The sequence below is a fragment of the Camelina sativa genome, chromosome 10 (genome assembly GCF_030686135.1).
Source record: "Camelina sativa cultivar CO46 ecotype springtype chromosome 10, ASM3068613v1".
Lineage (NCBI taxonomy): Eukaryota > Viridiplantae > Streptophyta > Magnoliopsida > Brassicales > Brassicaceae > Camelina > Camelina sativa.
In genome coordinates this window covers 14,089,363-14,109,530 of record NC_141889.1, presented here as the reverse complement: position 1 = coordinate 14,109,530, position 20,168 = coordinate 14,089,363, and the positions used below count along the sequence as shown (strand labels likewise).

General features: G+C 34.1%; 2 protein-coding genes and 1 pseudogene across 2 annotated transcripts; all 3 read left to right on the top strand.

Moving 5' to 3' along the window:
• The first annotated feature begins 97 nt into the window (after nt 1-97).
• LOC147936119 (uncharacterized) lies at nt 98-817 on the top strand (annotated as a pseudogene).
• Nucleotides 818-1,144: 327 nt separating this feature from the next.
• Nucleotides 1,145-1,716, top strand: LOC104719023 (defensin-like protein 21). Its single transcript, XM_010436857.2, has 2 exons — nt 1,145-1,266; nt 1,364-1,716. Exons 1-2 carry the CDS (start codon nt 1,209-1,211, stop codon nt 1,591-1,593), a joined length of 288 nt encoding a protein of 95 aa, XP_010435159.1. The 5' UTR covers nt 1,145-1,208; the 3' UTR covers nt 1,594-1,716.
• Nucleotides 1,717-6,177: 4,461 nt separating this feature from the next.
• Nucleotides 6,178-8,850, top strand: LOC104720394 (uncharacterized). The gene is made up of 3 exons (XM_087470756.1): nt 6,178-6,388; nt 6,466-8,268; nt 8,340-8,850. Exons 1-3 carry the CDS (start codon nt 6,215-6,217, stop codon nt 8,757-8,759), a joined length of 2,397 nt encoding a protein of 798 aa, XP_087326882.1. The 5' UTR covers nt 6,178-6,214; the 3' UTR covers nt 8,760-8,850.
• The last annotated feature ends 11,318 nt before the right edge of the window (nt 8,851-20,168 follow it).

Here is a 20,168-nt window from a genome sequence, read left to right as displayed (position 1 = left end):
CAAAGTCTCACTCTTCTTCTCTCTCTCTCTCCGTGAGAGTATTCTTCCGACCAGTATCCGGCAAGGACACATAAGTTATTGTGTTGGCTTCATTCCGATGGTGTTCTTTCCAATCGGCTTTCGTCGTTTCAGTTATGAAACGTTTTGATTTCTTCTCCGAAGTATTTGTGAATTATTTTGTTCCAGATTAAAGAAGGGAGTTTACTCACGGATCTGGAATCCAGGGGAGAATAGTTTTAAGGAATATCTGATTATAAGAGATCGATTATGGCGGGATTTCACTTACTCCATTACTGATGGAGAAGAAACCTTACAAGACGTAATTGTCTGTGCAATGATGTTGTGGTGCATTTACGTTGTTATTCTGGGTATGCACAGCCTTCTCGATCTGCTGACACTAATTGCTATGATGATCTCTAACGACCTCTTTGGTGTCAGATCAGATGTATAATAGGATGGGATTACACAAGTGCCAAGCCAAATTTTTTTATACGCACAAGGACATTAATACAGACTTGGTATTGGATAATCAAGATTTCAAAACTTTTTCCAGAAGCAACGGTTTTTTTTCTATGTGATGAGGAAATTCAAACAAAGAATGCCAATAATGCATACATATCACATTCGAGTAAGATGGCTTACGAAGAAGGAACATATCATGTTTAATAACATGATGGCGAATAAGGCTTATCGGAAGAAAACATCGTCAAATTCATTTCTTCATACTTGTTATCTTTAGTATATGGCATATATTTATGTAATAAATTGTTTTCTGAAGTTCTGTATTGGCTTTGTACCTGCTGTAATATCCTATTGATTAATAAAAGATATTGGAAGGAAAAAAAAATATTACATTGTGTGTCTTGAAGGAAATGAAATTCTAACCCTATTTCATATTGGTTTGCGCTTTATCTTACAAAGTTAAAAAAAAAAATACATTTATTGAAATAAATCATGCATATTACATCTTTACATAAAGATATAAACTAGAAAGTTAATAAATTGGTCAAATTTTTAAGCTATTTTTGTTGTTAATGTGTTTAATTCGTTTGACCAATTAAATTTATGGTAATTCTAAAGATAGTGTTCCAAGAAACTCTTGATGGTAATTCTAATTATAAATACAAAACAACTACTTCATTTTTTTCCATTCAAAGAAAAGTAATAAACATCAATAATATTTGCTTTAGCCACCAAACAGGAGAAAGATGTTAAGACTAATGATTATTTATTTGGTTTTATTTGCAACTATTGTGTTATGCATGGGTATGTTTTCTTTAGTGTTTAATTTTAAAACATTAAGTACTTTTTTTCTGAAACTTTGATGTATGTAATTAACAATCATATTTTTATTGAAATTTAGGTTCTAACAAAATAGATGGAGAAACAAACATCGCACCATGGGTATACGAAATCAAGTCAAGATGTTGTAAAGAACATCGAAGTCTCGAAAGATGTCTTCCAGGGATAGATGATAATCCTGATAAAAATGGAAAATGCTGGATATATTGCGTTCAAGAATGCAAAAGAGGTGGCTTTTGCAAACGTTTTGGAAAAAAACATATATGTCATTGCTGTTGTTCGGTTTCATAGGCGTCATAAAAAAAAATATAGTGGTCTAATGTGTAACTGTTATACTGTAAGGCATGAAAATTTTATGTATTGGACTTTCTAGTTCGAAAATAAACATATAGATAAGTATATGTCTCTTTACTCTTTTTGGCATCAAATTTTAAAAACTCTATAAAAAAATCACATATCATCATCGAAATAATAAAAACTTGAAAATTCAGAAAAATATAACAATAAATAACACTAGTTTCTTGTGTATATATATAGAAGGATGCAAAAGAGATTGTTTCTGCAAACGCTTTAGAAAGAAACATATAATGTCACGACTATTGCTCGGGTTAATAGGTATCATACAAAAATTATAGTAGTCTAACATGAAATGCCTATATGCAAATAAATTTATGTAGAACAACAACATTGTTCAAATATATATAACAAATTACAAAATTTAACTATCACTTCTCTTTTTCTCCATATAAAACTAGAAAAGTTCAAATATAAAGAAAACATTTATATACACAAATATACATTTATCAAAAATAAATTTATGCACACAAATTAAAAAATACATTTAAAAATAATTTATCACACTAGCGGTGCTTAAATGTAAAAATTAGCTGATAAGAGCATAGTGCTTTATGTGCATACATTTATGAATCATCATAGTCACTAATGTTATCTTATCAATGCATGTTCTTATAGCAATCAAGTTTTAAAAAATAATTTTTTTAAAAAAGTTGTATAGGCAAAGAGGTGGTTTTTGCAAACAATTTGAAAAAAACATATATGTCATTGCTATTCTTCGGGTTAATAGGTATTATACAAAAATTGTAGTGGTCAAATACTAACATTTTATATAAAATTCTATTACTCGAAATTTTAATTTTAATTTTTTTTATGTTTTTTTTGTCGATATCAAATAAAGAATAAATGACTGGCCATGCTCTTTTTGAATTCTTCCTCGAAATCATAATTAGCTATTAACCTCTTTCCAGCAGCATCTTTTTTTGAAGTATATGTACTATTAGAATGCTGTTTTCCAAATGTTACATTAACATATTTGAAGGAATTCACAAGCTTTTGATAAACTAGTCAAAAATGAGAATTTAGCCTAAAAGATGACACAAATCAAGGAACATGAATTTGACTATCAACTGACCATCCTCTCTTATAGATATTTGATAGAGACAACAAAATGAAAAATTTATTTGAAAATATTTCACTGCTTAAGTCATAGAAAGTACCACATAAAATTATTTCTCAAAGATCCAAAAAATAAAATTATGAAAATCGATGTTAGTTTGAACCAAGATAAACATTAAGACATAGTTTAATATGTTGTGTTAGTTAGCATGGAAAGAGATAATGGATGGGGGTTTAGTAGAAAAAGAAAACGAAGACTTGACTGGTTCCGACCAAAATGGGAATGGACTAAAGTTATAAACTTATAATCTATATTCTGATGATTGGGAAGTTGATACATGTCAAATTATTGGACAACCAAGAAATACATTTGAAGTGAGAAGTATAAATATGTAATGTTCTCTAATATATGATTTTTATACTTTGAGAGTCATTTCCCTCTAATTTGATGCAGATTCGTAAATCAGGTTTGGAAATTTGTTAGGAATACAGTTTTTGATATACCCATTTTAAAACATACCATTTTTTGGCCATTTTCATTTTTGCCCTTCTTTATTTATAATGATCATTTTACCCTTACATGAAAATTAATTTAATCAATAAAATGAAAAAAAAATCCGACATATTTCCCGCCAAAAAACAATTTTGTCAAAAAAAGTTTGACAAAAAATTTTGACAAAAAAAATTTCCCGCCAAAAGTTTTCCCGCCCAAAAAAAATTTACAAGACTTTAATAAGGTTTTTAAAAGGTTTACAACCTTGTAAAAACGTTTACAACCTTGTAAAAACATTTACAAAGTTTTTAAAAGGTTCTTAAAATGCTTTTAAATGGTTTTTAAAAGCATTTACAAAGTTTTTAAAAAAAACTCTTAAAAACCTTTTAAAAATCTTGTAAACGCTTTTAAAAATATTTTAAAAGCGTTTACAAGGTTTTTAAAAGATATAAAATTCAACAAAATTTGGCGATATTTTTTTTTTTAATTTTTTTTGGCGGAAAATTTTTCCATTTTTTTGGTGGAAATTTTTTTATTTTTTCGCAGGAATTTTTCTCGATTTTGATAACTGTACATTTTTGCTGTCACTGAGGAAAAAGATAATTTAGTCCTTTTATAGATAAAGAGGAGTAGTTTTAAAAATGATCAACATGGAGGAGTATTTTTAAAAAGAGGCATAAAAAAAGGGGCATTTTTGAGATGCCCATCAGACTTTTTGGTTGTTTGGGTTAAATCGTTCTTAAAATATATATTTTTCAATGAATTTGCTAAAAATTTATAGTGCGTTAATAGTGATTCATGAATCATAATAATTACAAATGTTATATTACCAATGTTGTTATATACCAATGCATGTTCTTATTGCTATAGCATGAAGAAAGAAAAACTCAAAAAATTATAACAGGATTCGAACCGTATATTCTCAAGTTAATGGATCTTCAAAAATTGAGATGGATGTTCAAGAAATTTATATAAAAATAATTTTTTGAAGAACACAATTTTTTTTCTATATTTCTAGTTTAAGTCTATACGATACATACCAAATTGAAATCAACTCACCAAAATATAACGGGTCTAAGTTTTGGTTACAGTTGAACGAAGAATTTTACTACGACATATCAATAAAACCCATAGGAAACTTAAAATATATAAATTAAATGCCGACCCCTACGTATATTGATCTACTTTACTTACAAAGTAACATATACATTTATTAAAATAATCATGCATATTTTGTTCTATATAAAGAAAAAAGTAAACAAATTTGTCAAAGTTGGAATCCAAATTTGTTTGGAAATATTTAAAAAAGGTTGACCAAAAAATTGTTTTCATTACTATGTAGGATAATGTTCATCGAACTCCTTGATTGTAGTTCTAACTATAAATACAAAATAACTTCTTCATTTTTTTCATCCAAACAAACAAAAAAAAAGTTCAGAATATTTTAGTATAACAAAGGAAAAAGAGAAAGATGTTGAGAACAAAGATGGTCTCTTTGGTTTTATTTGCGGCCATTGTGCTTTGCATTGGTATGTTTTTGTTGTAGTATTAATACGTTATTATGTGGGTTTTCATATGAACTGTTTATTACGCTGAAATATTTTTATAAAACTATAGTGTTTGGAATTAATAAGCTCATTTCTATCAAAACTTAGGCTCCAGCAAAGTAGACGGACAAAAAAACATCGCGCCATGGGTATATAATATCAACAAGCAAAACAAGCAAAACTACCACACAATACATACAGTATTCTCAAACTCTAGATTTTGTGTAAAAATATTAATAAACTTTTAATCAACCACTAGACTAAGGAGACTTTCACAATTAGACAACTCACACGAACAAGGATTATATGATACATCTCTCTTATAACACTCAGATCCACAAGGGACAATTCCACACATATACGGCATGCTCCATGATGGACAATCTTTTCTCGCAACGCACAAGACTATATATGATGAATGCCTTCGAATACTATAGAACCTCATATAAATTTTGCACCATTAACCTGTGAAAAAACTGCATTCGTTGGAAGTCAAACGTTAGGCCTAATGTAAATATATTAATAATCATTTAATCAACCACTGTACTAAAAAAAAGACTTTCACAATTGATATATTATTTTATTAACTATCAATATATGACATTTTGTGAAGTATAAAATTTAAGTAAACATTTTGCTATAGCTGGTTTTTCTTAACTACGTCACAGAACAAAAAAATACAAAACTTCACCCGCTGTTTATAATGAAGTCGCCAAATGATTCATACTTCATAGGTTTTCTCGAGCAAACAAAAAAGGGAGATATGTAATGTGATCACTAAGATATTGCATAATCAACATATTATTTAGTTGCAGATAACTATTAGTTGACCAAATCATCTATGGATACTTTATAAGAACATGCATCGTCATGATTTTTTTTTTAAAGCATGCATCGTCATGTATTCGCAGACTGAAATCAACGTCAGTCACAATGCTTGCAATTTTATCCCAAACAAAATAAGTCACTTCGATATTTGATTAATGAAATTTCATTCAAAGGTGATCTTACATTTTGTTACGTATAGTATACTAATAATCAATTATCTTAGAAAAGAAAATGAATATACTGATATGATTAATATTCTGTGATCGGAATATCCAGCTCAACCATCCCAAAGTAATGATCTGATCGATCTTAAAACGTTCAATATTTTTTTTGCAAAGAAAAAAAAACGTTCAATATTTTTTGTCAAAACTCCAATTATTGGTTAGTACATATTTTTACAATAATGATACACGAGATTGAGAAATGTTATTATGTGATTCAATAACTAATTAATTAATTATTAATGACATGAGACATAAAATGGTGCATTGTCTTCCAAAAGTCAATGAGTCAGACTCAACGACGTGCATGGTGAAACATGAGGACTAACCTAATTAATTTGTTTTATATACATCAAATTATCTACGTAAAACCAAACCAGAAAATTGTTTCTCTGTTGTTTGTCTCTCAAATGGTTGACCGTAATACCGATGTGGTCGTACAACTCGGTTCTTCTGGCACAAGTATTTTCCGACCAGACGAAACTTCGACCTCAGAACCTCAGAGACCGACGACACAGTTCCCAGTTCCTGCGCCGGAGAAAAAACTAACCCTTTTTTCCTTACGACTGGCAGTTCTTGAGAAGGTTTTTGAGATTTCGACATTCTTATTTCATTATTTAAAAGTCATTTTTTTGAGTTTTGAATGTGTTCTTAACCGCAGATTGCTTCACGGTTAGGATCTTTAGGATTCGTTTGGGCAACAGTTGTTCTTCTTGGTGGATTTGCTGGAAGCTTAGAGACAACAGATTTCTGGTTTGTTACTGTGATTCTTGTAGTCGAAGGAGCTCGGCTTTTCAGTAGAAGCCATGAGCTTGAACTGCAGCATCAGTCCAAATACACAATCTCTGGAATCAACACCTTCCGATGCCTTGTCAAACAAGTTATCCAAATATGCCACCAAGCAGCTCACATTGCTGATGAGAACGACAATAGATCCTCGGTGCAGGAACCGAGAACAGAAGAGAGGCATTCGGGGAAGACCGTGCGGACAAGGACATGGAAAAGCTCAGATGTTCCTATGTTGCCTTACACAGGATGGGTCTTTGTTTCAAGAAACGTGAGCAGAGTCTTTTATTGGCTCCAGATTGGCTCTGCTTTCGCCAGCATTACTATCTCTATGATCAAACTCATCAAGCAAGACTACGGAGACAAGGACTTGAAACCCAAAAGCACCAATCTCCACTCTGCTTTGACTCTCTTCTACTCTCTAGCCCTAGCCGAGGCTGTTCTATTTCTTGTTGAGAAAGCTTACTGGGAATACATGATTAGCGTTATCAAGATTCTTGAGAAAGTGAATAAAGAATGCGGTCTTGAGAACTTTGGCACGGGCTCGGTGAGAAGATTCTTCTATGATGCCTACTCTAGATGCCTCAATGGGAGCATCTTCGACGGATTGAAGATGGATATGGTGATGTTTGCCATGGAGCTCTTGCTAACAAATTCTCCTGATGAGCAGCTCACTGGAGTACAGATTCTTTGTAGATTCTCAACCCACATAGACTACTCGGTTGATACTCTACAGAAGATTGGCACAAATCTTGAAATCATAGAGAGGTTAGTGGAGATGTTGAATTGGAGAAACAAGAATCAAGAAGATGTGAGAATGTCAGCTGCAGAGATTCTCTCAAGATTAGCTAGTAAGAAGCAGAACTCTCTAAGAGTGGCAGGGCTCCCGGGAGCCATTGAGTCGATCTCTTCTCTTTTAGAGAGCACAAGAGATTCAGGTCAAGCTACGGATGAGATTGGAGAAAATAGTATCAATCAGACAAATCTATGGACGTTGAACAATCTTGGACTGCTGATTCTGAAAAGGCTAGCTCGAGATCATGACAACTGTGGGAAGATTGGGAAAACAAAAGGGTTACTCTCAAAGATCATTGACTTCACTTACGCTGAGAAGAGGTTGTTGGAAGATTCAAGTGTTCCAGTTGCGGAGCCTTATAAGATCTTGGCTGTGAAACGGTCCTTGAAGCTATTAAAGAAGCTGGTGAGCACGACAGGTGCAACAGGGAAGAACTTGAGGATGATTATCTCTGGGATTGTCTTTACAGTGAGCAACATTAGGGAAACATTACACCATGGGAAGAGTCAACCTCATTTGCAGAAGCTCGGTGCAGAGATCTTGACTTTTCTTGCGTTTGAAGAAGGTGCAACCGAGAAGATTGGAGGCACGGGAGGGGTTTTAAAAGGACTTCTCCGCATATTCTTGAACAATGAGATTCCAGAGGATAAAATTGGTGTGAGAGTCTCTGCTGGTGAGTCTATAGCTATGCTAGCTCAAGGAAGTAAAAGCAATTGCCAACGTATCTTGAGATCAAATGTTCTTCCGGAACTCGTTGAGGCGTTGAATAACCCGTTGATTCGGTTGAATGCAGCGAGAATTTTGAGGAATCTCTGTGCATATACAGCTCCTGATCAATTCAATGAACAGCTGAAGCAAGTTATTAAATCTGCAGCAACAACAGTGAGTGCTCATGGTCTTGAATTAGAATATTCATGAATCATCATCATCACTAATGTTATCTTATCATGCAGGTTCTTATGGCAATCACATCTGAAGAAAGAAAACCTCAAGAAGTTATGGTGGGATTAGCACCACATATTCTCAAGTTGATGAGTCTTGAAGAATTGAGATGGATGTTCAAGAAAGCGAGAGTAGGTGAGGAAGAACTAGCCGAGGCATTAGTCAATATTCTCAAGAGATATGAACAGCCAGTTCCAAAGGTACCAAGAATCAGGAGATTTGCAATAGAGCTAACCATTTCGATGATGAAAGCTAATCCTGAGACGATCAAGACTTTCCAAAACCTTGGGATGAAGAATGAGTTAGAAACTGTTTTTGAGACCGCAGCTGAACTTGAGAACTTTGATATATTCTCTGGCACGGTTGGTTTGGCGCGCCATGGCTCAACGATCAATGAACTCACTGAAGAAGCAATGATGTTGTTGAGTTAGACTAAGAAATAGGCAACAAATTTAAAGACATTGATGTTATCTCAAACCCGAATTGTTGTCTTTGCTCATCATAGGGCATCTTTAACAAATTGTCAAATGGTCTATATACTATAATGTTTTGGTAATAAATCAAAACTAGCAAAATGAAAATTATAATAGATTTGATCATATAGCTTAACGGAATTAAAAAATGATTGACGAGCCCGCATTAACTTTTTCCATAAATCAAACACCAACGTTAAGTGGGCTCTGTTTGTTATCTATCTTAACATTTTTGGAGTACAAATTTGTGCACTTCTTTTTGTCTAACGGGTCGGGTTTTTTTCCAAAAATTTATCCGCCTACTGAAATCGGATCTTCGGGGTTGTTAGCACAAAGTTTAAACCGATTATTATTATTATTACTGTTATTATATGAAATCGGAAGTTCCCTAAAGTGTAGGACTACAAGTAATCAATACAATCCAATTAAATGATCGCAAACACAATTTGGTAAATTTCTTATACGTATAGTAATCAGGCTGGATCCGTATATTGCTGAAACAGAAATAACATAAATCAAATCCTAACTAATAAGGAATAAGAATATGCATGCTGTTTGTTTTAAACGGTAAGATTATATATTCTATATCTCACCCTTACTATAATACATCTTAACATGTTAAAATTTATTAGATGTAAGCTAGGTACTTGGATCCTTTAATTTAATTTGTGCAACATATTTTATTTTTATAACTTTTTGCAATCCAAAAATTATATTAAGCAAATTTACATACAATAAAATAATATAGTTGGATATCTCTAAATGCATTTTACTTGGTCAAATTCAAAAATGTATATATAGTTAGTAACCATGAAAATACCAAAAACAGATAATGTATATATAGCAAATTAACATATGTAAATTTTACAAAACTACAACATAACTTTGCCAATTGTATGAAAACTAAAATAGTTAAAGTATTTTAGAAAAAAAAAAAAACAATTGCCCCGTGGTTCACCACTGGTACATCCTAGTTCATGGTATAGTATTACCTACACATATTACAAAATTGTGCAATTAGATATACGAAGAGGTTAAGCAAAAATATTAGTGAATATCTTAAGTGAGTCTTATCTATAAGTATATTCTTTTTCACCAGTTATTGTTTTATTTGGTTCAAAATTTCACTGTACGAGAACAAACAAATGAAATCATACATCTTCCGAAAAAGGACTTATAAAGGAAACATGCAAGAACAATAAGATACATGATCTACTCTACTAAACAAATTTAGAGAAAAAATAAATCTATTTACAAATCGTATTTTATCAAATAACAACAAATTTTTTTTGGTGGGCAAACATAAGAATAATTTCAAACATCGAAATAAAATTTTAAAAAAATCTACATAAATTACTGTAAAACTTGTGTACGAATATGAAATTATCCACATATTAACAACTAAAACATGAAAAATATTACCCAAACTATTTTGATAAATGAATGAAAGTTGAATAAGAAAATTTGAATCTTACCAAAAAAAAAAAAAAATTAAAACACATACAGATCTTGGCTTACCTAATCGATATTAGTTCCGGAATTTGCTTTAACTAAGAGATGGGTTCGATGCTAAACACGATTGATTGAAAATTTTAGGTAGGAAAATAGCACTACCAATCACTCTGTTCATCTTCTCCAATTTTTTTTTATTACTTCATTTTCCCCAGTGCATGTGGTGCAAAACCAAAACAGCTTTCTTGTGGACCATTCATTTCAAAATCGAGGCCCATCTATGCAATACACGACACAATATATGTTAAGTTAATTATGGGCCTTTAATAAATAAGAGCTGATCCATCAAATTGCATCATATGGTATGGGTAAACAAAACTAAACACAAGAATCCAAACTATAAATCAGTAGACATATATACAATATGCAACAATCAACACAAACTACAAACATTACTACCAGAAAATGATATTACAAATATGCCTAATATTGCATATTTGTAAGAAAAATATTTTACAAAAACAATTGCAACAAACACACAAAACAAATTTCTAACTAACAACAACATAACAATTTTCTTCAGAAAAAAAAATTAAACTTATGAAAACATCCCCGCACGTACGTGCGGGTCCGTCTCTAGTTTACCTTAAGGCTAGAATCATACAAACAACGACGACTTAAAGAGAGATCTCAGGCTAGATTCACGACGACTTTAGACTTAAGAGAGATCCCAGGGTAGATTCACGGTGACTTATGAGAGATCCTAGGCTAGATTCACGGCGACTTATGAGAGATCCCAGGCTAGATTCACGACGACTTAAGAAAGATCCCAGGCTAGATTCACGACGACTTATGAAAGATCCCATGCCACGATGCGGAAACAATATAAAGGACATAAGCATCATTAGTCACATAAAGAAATCTCTAGATTCGTCTGATCTTAACGCTACTACGAGAGATATAGTACCAAAATCTGTAATCAATCAAACCTATTAACAGGTAAAAAATAAAGGAGAGAGATCTAATTACCTTAATGAAGGTTGATTCGTGTGATTTCTCACTGAATCCACCAATCCTCCTATGGCCATTGCAAGTTGGCCGAGCCACATACTGATACATACATGTAAATGATAAGGAAACATACATGTAAAGAAGAAACAAGGAGATCTCTCAAATGTTTCCATACATACCTTCAGAAAAGCAGAAAAAAACATAATGGAACTTCTTGTGATTTCTCTTCACCAATCCGGCATTTCGGAAATTAAGATTTTTTAATCCCTATACTGTATATACGAGAAATTGGGCCTTACACTCTTCCATCTCTCATGGGCCATAGCCCAATAAGTTAAAATTAAATTGGGTTTTATAAAAACTTTTGTAGTTTTGTAGGAAGAACAAAAAAAAAATCAAAATTGTTTAATACAAACATTTTGAAATTACTTTTCAGATCTATGAAAAAAACAACTATGAAAATAACACCATACACCATGTTTTCAGAAAGATCTAAGCCAGATAATATAAAAGTTAAAAAGGATCATAAGATAAGCATATGATAGTATCTACCTTAACATTTTTGAAGTACATTTTTATGTCATCCTCTCTTATCTTTGTATCCAAACAAGTCTCAACTAAATTCTCTACAATCCTTACAACCAAACACAATCATTTTCTTATTTGATAATATTAATTTTTTAAAAACTATCTACCTAATTTGAATCAATATGTTAGATTAAACTATAATTCTCCTTGCACTTTTATTTAATCTTATATTTAATTATTTTATTTACTATTTAATACATAAAGTTAATAAAATTTTAGATTATTTTCAGCATATGATGTGATTTGAATTTTTATAAACGGATATATATTTTAAATTTTTTCTTAGGATATTTATAACCAAACAAGTATATCCACATATAGAGCTCGGAATACATTTTTAAAGTACAATAGGGTGCCATCACTTTTTGGCCTTTTGCCAACTCGGGTCAGATTTTTAACTAAAATTATAACCGATTCAATTATCCGGATCCTCTTTAAGATTACCGAATATTTTGGGGCGGTTTTTAATCCATAGCGTACTTATTTACATCCAATTAATGCCAATTAATGTTCATTGTATCTTACGAAAGATCTAATTTACATGCCAAATTTTTAGGGCTGAATTTGACAAAAAGAATTGATAACACAAAATTGTCAAATTCTGTAATCACATCCCTATAATATAACAAGTAATTCAAGATCAATATATCTTAGGAAATATCTAATTTGCGTTTAATAAACGATTACATATTTGCTAAGTTCTTTTTAGCTTTAAATATACACTTAATCCAATAATATCAATTGAGAATCAAAATAAGAATATGACATATCATTCATTCTTAAATCATAACTAACCAAATCATAAAATGTATATTCTCAACTTGTCAATCAAGAGTTTATACAAAACCTATCTACAACCGTTAACAGTATATATATATATATATATATGCAATTCACAATCGATTACAATCATCAATAAACTATTACAGTATCATATCAACAAAATAATAGATATGTGGTGTACTACAGGGTAAAACCTAGTTTGATGGAAAGTGTAACAATAACAAGAATCATATCCGGTAGATCTTAATAATGAAAAAAATAAGAACAAGCATATAAGAATGAAAATAACCAGAATCATAAATAAACAAAGAAAACAATCGAATTGAAGTTCAATAACAAGAAGAAAAAAAACACATCTATGAAGGCTGAAAAGCCCATTAAGTTTATATAATTGTCATATAAAAAGGGTTTATTTCAACCTTTATCTCCCGAATTAATGCTAGGGAAATAACTGCGCACGTTACTAGTTTGAGACCAAATTCAATACAAATTGACAATCATTTTTACATCTTTTGGATTTAGTGTTATTCAAAAAAAATGTAAAACTAAGTATTATTTTGCACGATTTGAATTTTGAACAGAACAATGAGACAAAACGTCAATGAATCGAAAAAACTAGAACAACGTTAAGGATAGATTTTGATAGCTATGCCTATGACGTGTATAGATTTTGATATCTATACTAAACGAAGGAAGAAGCTATAAGCTTTTACGACTGTCCACACAGGATTTAAAACAGCCAATAATCATCTCAATGATTAACATTTATTAAACTTTTAAGAATTATCTATATTAAAATTTTCTAAATGACTAATCAGGATAGCCATCTCAATATTTAACAGGATCAACCATCTCAAGTTGGCGAGATTAGACGTTAAGTGATGCGTGGCACCCGAGTCCATGATCCAATTCGCTGGATTATAAGGTGGCACATTGGCCATGTTTGCACGAGGCTGCCATGATGTTGAAGAAGACGTGGGTTGATAGTTACCACCGGAGGGTTGATATGAACCGCCAGAAGGGAGCTGAGAGCACCGCCTCGCGCTAAGTCCAAACACACCACACAATTGGCAACGACCCTGATAACCTTTGCCTTTGGAGCCACGAGAGAATTGGTGGTGCAAACCGCGTGGAGCAGAGCGATTCTGGTGGCGAGATGAGTTGGTATTGTCCGAGGACTTGTAACGCAGCATTTTGCCGTGACATGAACCACAAATGACGCGGAAACTTGCGCTTGAAGCTTCAGCTCATAATTGATGAGCTTTTCATGAATGGCGGGCATGGAGGAAGGAGTATCACGACCTTCTATCTGGTCAATGAGAGGCTTGTAATCCTCCGGAAGACCACCGAGCAGATACTCGATTTGTTCTTCATGTTCATAAGGCTTGCCAAGCATAACAAGTTGATCGAAACGAACAACCAAGCCACATATTCATCAACAATGCAGGAACCTTTTCGCCATTGCTTGATCTGTTCCCGAAGTTGTTTGATGTGTCCCCTCGTTGGTTTAGCATATTTAGAGGAATGAAGGCTCCAGATCTCTACCGACGTGGAAGCTTTGGAGAGCATGGGTTGTATCTCGATCGAGATCGCACCAAGAAGGCTAGCAACAATGAATTGATCTTGCCTTTACCAAAGATTATACTCTAGATTAGGAATAGAAGTCACACCTTGACGCACAGTGGCGTCCAGAGCAACCATGGTTCCATCAAGGTACCCCGCAAGACAATAACCGGCAACCAAGGCATAAAATTGACGGTTCCACATCAAGTAATTGGAAGTGGTGAGATTGGTAACATTATACATATTGATATTATGAAGCTGTGATATAGAGGCATGATTGATAACATCGGATGGAGAAGCAGCCATGGCAAAGAGAGATCGGAAGAGCTAGAGAAGGAGAAAGAGAAGCTGTGAAAAAAAAAATTGTAAGTCTAGGATTTTACTGTTGTCATACCATATAAGGAAAGCTTGTATTATACATGTGAATGTGTTACGATATATATAGTGTTTAGTAATAACTAATTACACATTAGTCCCTACGTTATATCTCTCTTCTATATGGAGATCATGACAATTGTGGGAAGATTGGGAATACAAAAGGTTTACTTTCAAAGATCATTGAATTCACTTACGCTGACAAGAGGCTGTTAGAGGATTCTGATGGTAAACCTATTCAGATCTTGGTTGTGAAACAGTCTTTGAAGCTGTTAAAGAACCTGGTGACCACGACTACTGGTGCAACAGGGGAAAACTTGAGGAGAGAGATATCTGCGATTGTCTTCACAGTAAGTAACATTAGGGAAACAGAATTACACCATGGCAAGAGTCAACCTGATTTGCAGAAGCTTGGTGCAGACATTTTGACTTTTCTTGCGTTTGACGAAGGTGCAACCGAGAAGATTGGGAGGACAGGAGGGGTTGAACAATGAGATTCCAGAGGATAAAATTGGTGTGAGAGTCTCTGCTGGTGAATATATAGCTATGCTTGCTCAAAGAAGTAAAAGCAATTGCCAACGTATCTTGAGATCAAATGTTCTTTCGGAACTCGTTGAGGCGTTGAACAACCCGTTGATTCGGTTGAATGTAGGGAGAATCTTACGGTATCTCTTCGCATATACAGGTCCTGATCAGTTTAATGAACATCTGAAGGAAGTTATTAGATCTATAGGAGCAACTGTAAGTCCTCATGTTCTTGATCCAAAAGAAATTAATTAGATTCATGAATCATCATGCTATCTTGTCAATGCAGGTTCTTAAGGCAATACTGACTGAAGAAAGAAAATATCAAGAAGTTATGGTGGGATTAGCACCGCATATTCTCAAGTTGATGAGTCTTGAAGAATTGAGATGGATGTTCGAGAAAGCGAGAGTGGGCGAGGAAGAACTAGCTGTTGGAAATTTAAGTGTAAAACAAATGGTTGCTTTATGAACCAAAGCAACTGTTCGGGTTATGGTTATATTACAAACGTGCGGTTGCAAACGTACGAACACAACTTTATGACACCTATAAAACTCTGTTCCTCCGCACAAAAACAGAGTACGGAAAACAGAGAGGAGGAGAAGAGATTCACAACATCAAAGACAGAAACTCTTTGGTAAAAACACAAAACAAAATACTGAAACTCTATTTGTTTCTCTTGGATCTTAGCCTAGAACAAGAGAGAAACTTTGATTGTCGTATCCTGCGAGAGATTTTGTGTAACCCAAGGCTTTTGATAAGGGTCAAAATACTCTTTAAGGAAAGTGCTCTTGTGCGCGATTCAATCATTATCCAAGTTCACCGTACGTTACGATCGAGAGTTACACCGTAAATACAACATTCTTAAAGATTATTTTCTGGTGAACTATGATGAGTGCATCGGTGCGTGAGATAACTTCAAAGTTTGGGAAGTTGGACAAGTTTGAAGGAGTGGACTTTTGAAGATGGCAAAAGAAGATGCATTTCCTTCTCACCACACTCAATGTGGTGTATGTTCTAAGCATGCCAATGCCTACCGTGACGGAGGATGCGGAGAAGGAATCTGTGGAGGAGACAAGGAAGCAGCTTAAGTGGGAGAACGATGACTACATATGTCGTGGCCACATTCTTAACGGTATGTCTGATCCTCTCTTTGATGTCTATCAAAATGTCGAATCCGCAAAGGAACTCTGGGATGCGTTGGAATCAAAGTACATGGCTGAGGATGCTTCTAGTAAGAAGTTCTTTGTTAGTAATTTTTAATAATTACAAGATGTCTGATTCAAGGCCTGTGATGGAGCAATTCGCTCAAAATGACATGAAGATGGATGAATCCATCTCAGTGTCGAGTATCATCGACAAGTTGCCACCTTCATGGAAGGATTTTAGGCGCATGTTAAAACACAAGAAGGAAGAGTTGTCTCTTGTACAACTTGGTAGCCATTTGCGCATAGAGGAATCTCTAAGGGTGCAAGAGGGTGTAAAACCCAAAGAGGCTGAACCTTCTTCAATCAATATGATGGAGGAAGGTGGGAGTTCTAAGATCAAGAATAAAGGGAAGAAGCGTCCCTTTAATGACAACACTTCCGGTGGACCTAACAAAAAGCTTAAGAGCGTTTGTTGGTTTTGTAACAAGCCGGGTCACTTTAGACGTGATTGTCGAGCTGCAAAGGATAAGAACAGAATGGGACAAAACTGTTCAGGGAAAGGGTTTAAAGACCAAGGCCAAATCACTCATCAAGGTCAGAATCTTATCAATGATTCACATTCACATGTGTATTATGTATCAAACATTTTTGAGGCATTTTATATGTAGGATGATGGAGTGACATGGTGGATTGACTCGGGTGCAACTACACATGTTTGCAATGATCATGGCTGTTTCAAGACATATGAACTAGTTCAAGATGGCTCTGTACTTCATATGGGAAACGAGTCAACCGCTCCTATCCTAGGCCATGGAATTATGGTGTTGGAGTTTAGTTCTGGGAAATCTATTGATCTCAATAATGTACTTCATGTACCTGGAATTAAGAAGAACTTAGTCTATGGTAGTGTTTTAAATAAGTGTGGTTAGAAACAAGTGTATGAATCAGATAAGTATGTTTTATCTAAAGCTGGATTCTTTGTTGGATTTGGATATTTTTGTAATGGCATGTTTATGCTTAATATTAATAAAGTTGTGAGTTCTATTTACATGGCATGTTCTAGCAAAAATCATTCTTCTCTATGGCATTTAAGATTAGGTCATGTGCACTATAAAAGAATGATTGATATGTCTAAAGAAGGATTGATCCCTAATTTTGACATGAATTTAGAGAAGTGCAGTACTTGTATGTTGACTAAGATAGTTAGAAAACCTTTTAAAAGTATTGAAAGGAATTCTAAGGTGCTAGAACTTGTACATAGTGATCTATGTGATTTGCATGCTACACCATCTTTAGGGAACAAAAAGTATTTCATCACTTTCATAGATGATCATACTCGCTTTTGTTATGTTTATCTATTACATGCTAAAGATGAAGCCCTAGATAAATTCAAGGTTTATAAAATTGAGGTTGAATTACAACATAGTGACTTGATTAAGAATTCATGCACCGATAGAGGTGGAGTGTATTATGATCCTGTTTATATTTTCAGTCTGTGGGAATTATACATGAGACTACAGCTCCATATACACCACAACAAAATGGTGTATCTGAGAGGAAAAATAGAGTCCTAAAAGAAATGGTTAATTCCATGTTATCTTACTCAGGATTAAGTGACGGATTTTGGGGTGAAGCCATGTTAACAGCTTGCTATTTATTAAATAGGGTTCCTAACAAAAGGAACAAGATTACCCCATATGAGCTTTGGTACAAAAAGAAACCAAACTTAAATTACCTTCGAGTTTGGGGTTGTAGGGCGGTTGTTAGACTACCCCAACCAAAGATTAAAACTTTGGGAGAAAGAGGTATTGATTGCATATTTATTGGATATGCTGAGCATTCCAAGGCTTATCGGTTCTATGTCATAGAACCTAATGATTCTATATCGGTTAACACTGTGATTGAGTTAAGAGATGCAATATTTGATGAGACACGTTTCTCATCAATACCTAGACCAAAGGATCTTGTTCCTAGTTCAACTGGAACAAAGGAAGGAGATGACACACTCATTCCTTCTAATGCGTCACCTATGCTCCGCAAGAGCAAGCGAGGAAGAATTGAAAAATCTTTTGGTCCTGATTTTCAGCTTTATTTAGTTGAAGGATCAAGAGATGATGTTGAATATCAATATTTATATTGTTATCATGTTGATGAGGACCCTAGAACGTTTTATGAGGCTATGCAGTCTATAGACGTTGCGTTTTGGAAAGAAGCGGTAAACGATGAGATAGACTCCATCGTAGAGAATAATACATGGATCCTAACCGATCTACCACCTGGTTGCAAGCCTTTAGGCTACATGTGGATCTTTAAAAAGAAGATGAAAGTCGATGGAACAATTGACAAGTTCAAAGCTAGATTGGTTATCCAAGGCTTTAGACAAAAGGAAGGTATCAATTATTTTGATACCTATGCTCCTGTTGCTAGAATATCTTCTATAAGATTATTAATTGCTTTGGCTGCTATTAATGATCTTGTGATCCACCAAATGGATGTTAAAACAGCGTTCTTGAACGGTGTTTTGGAAGAAGAAGTCTATATGAAGCAACCTGAAGGGTTTGTTATGCCCAGGAATGAGCAAAAGGTGTGTAAGTTAATAAAGTCATTGTATGGGCTGAAGCAAGCACCTAAACAGTGGCATCAAAGATTTGATGAGGCTATCTTATCAAATGGATTCAAGTTGAATCAAGCTGACAAGTGCTTATGTAGCAAATTTGATGATTCCGGTAATGGAGTAATCATTTGCTTATATGTTGATGACATGTTGATCTTTGGTACTGACTTAAGACAAGTAGAACTTGCAAAAGAGTTCTTGTCATCAAATTTTGCCATAAAAGACATGGGGGAGGCGGATGTGATTCTTGGAATTCGAATCAAGCGTGAGAACAAAGGCCTATGTTTATCTCAGTCTCATTACATTGAAAAGGTACTTAAGAGATTCAATTATGAGAAATGTTCTCCTGCGAACACTCCCATGGATGCGAGTGTGAAGCTTGTGCCTAATACGGGAAAAGAAATTTCACAACTCGAGTACTCACAACTTATTGGATGTTTAATGTATGCCATGACAAGTACTAGACCGGATATAACTTATGCGGTAGGAAAGTTGAGTAGATATACTAGTAACCCTAGTACTCACCATTGGCAAGCTATAATACGAATGCTTAAGTACTTGAAAGGAACCATAAATTATGGTTTGTCTTATGTCAGATTCCCTTCGGTCTTAGAAGGATATTCCGATGCAAGTTGGAACTCCAGCGTAGAAAGTAACTCTTCTACAAGTGGTTGGGTGTTCTTGCTTGGAGGAGGGGCCATTTCTTGGGCTTCTAGGAAACAAACTTGTATTACAAGTTCGACTATGGAATCAGAGTTCATAGCGTTAGCGGCTGCTAGCAAAGAGGCAGATTGGCTAAGAAACTTAGTCTATGAGATTCCATTGTGGCCGAGACCGGTATCACCAATTTGTATACATTGTGATAGTAAAGCCACTTTGGCTAGAGTTTATAGCCAAGTGTATAATGGTAAGTCACGACACCTGGGTGTTAGACATAGCATGATATGTGAGCTGATCACTCATGGGGCTATTACCATACAGTTTGTTCGGTCTGAGCAAAATCTAGCTGATCACTTGACTAAAGGATTAGCTAGGGACTTGGTGATCAAGTCGGCTAGAGGGATGGGTTTAAAGTCCATTTGAAATTTTTAATTGTGGGATACCCAATTCCCCTCTAATACAACGTTAGAGGCTGAATTCAATGTGGAAAGCTTACAGTTAAAGATTGAAGCACTTGTTGTATCATCCCAAAGTAAGTGCTTGAACCTACAAGAAAGGATTAGGTTGAAGTTCTCTTCTTAATAGATCTTTTGAAAAATTGCATTTGCAGGTGCAAGATTAAAAGATCTACCTATATGAGTATGAAGTGG

Bases quoted from the DNA above. Each gene is read 5' to 3' on its own strand.
- LOC104719023 (XM_010436857.2), top strand. From the start codon at position 1,209: ATGTTAAGACTAATGATTATTTATTTGGTTTTATTTGCAACTATTGTG. The intron at 1,267-1,363 runs GTATGTTTTCTT...ATTGAAATTTAG, and splicing joins AACTATTGTGTTATGCATGG to GTTCTAACAAAATAGATGGA.
- LOC104720394 (XM_087470756.1), top strand. From the start codon at position 6,215: ATGGTTGACCGTAATACCGATGTGGTCGTACAACTCGGTTCTTCTGGC. The intron at 6,389-6,465 runs GTTTTTGAGATT...TCTTAACCGCAG, and splicing joins GACTGGCAGTTCTTGAGAAG to ATTGCTTCACGGTTAGGATC. The intron at 8,269-8,339 runs GTGAGTGCTCAT...CTTATCATGCAG, and splicing joins TTAAATCTGCAGCAACAACA to GTTCTTATGGCAATCACATC.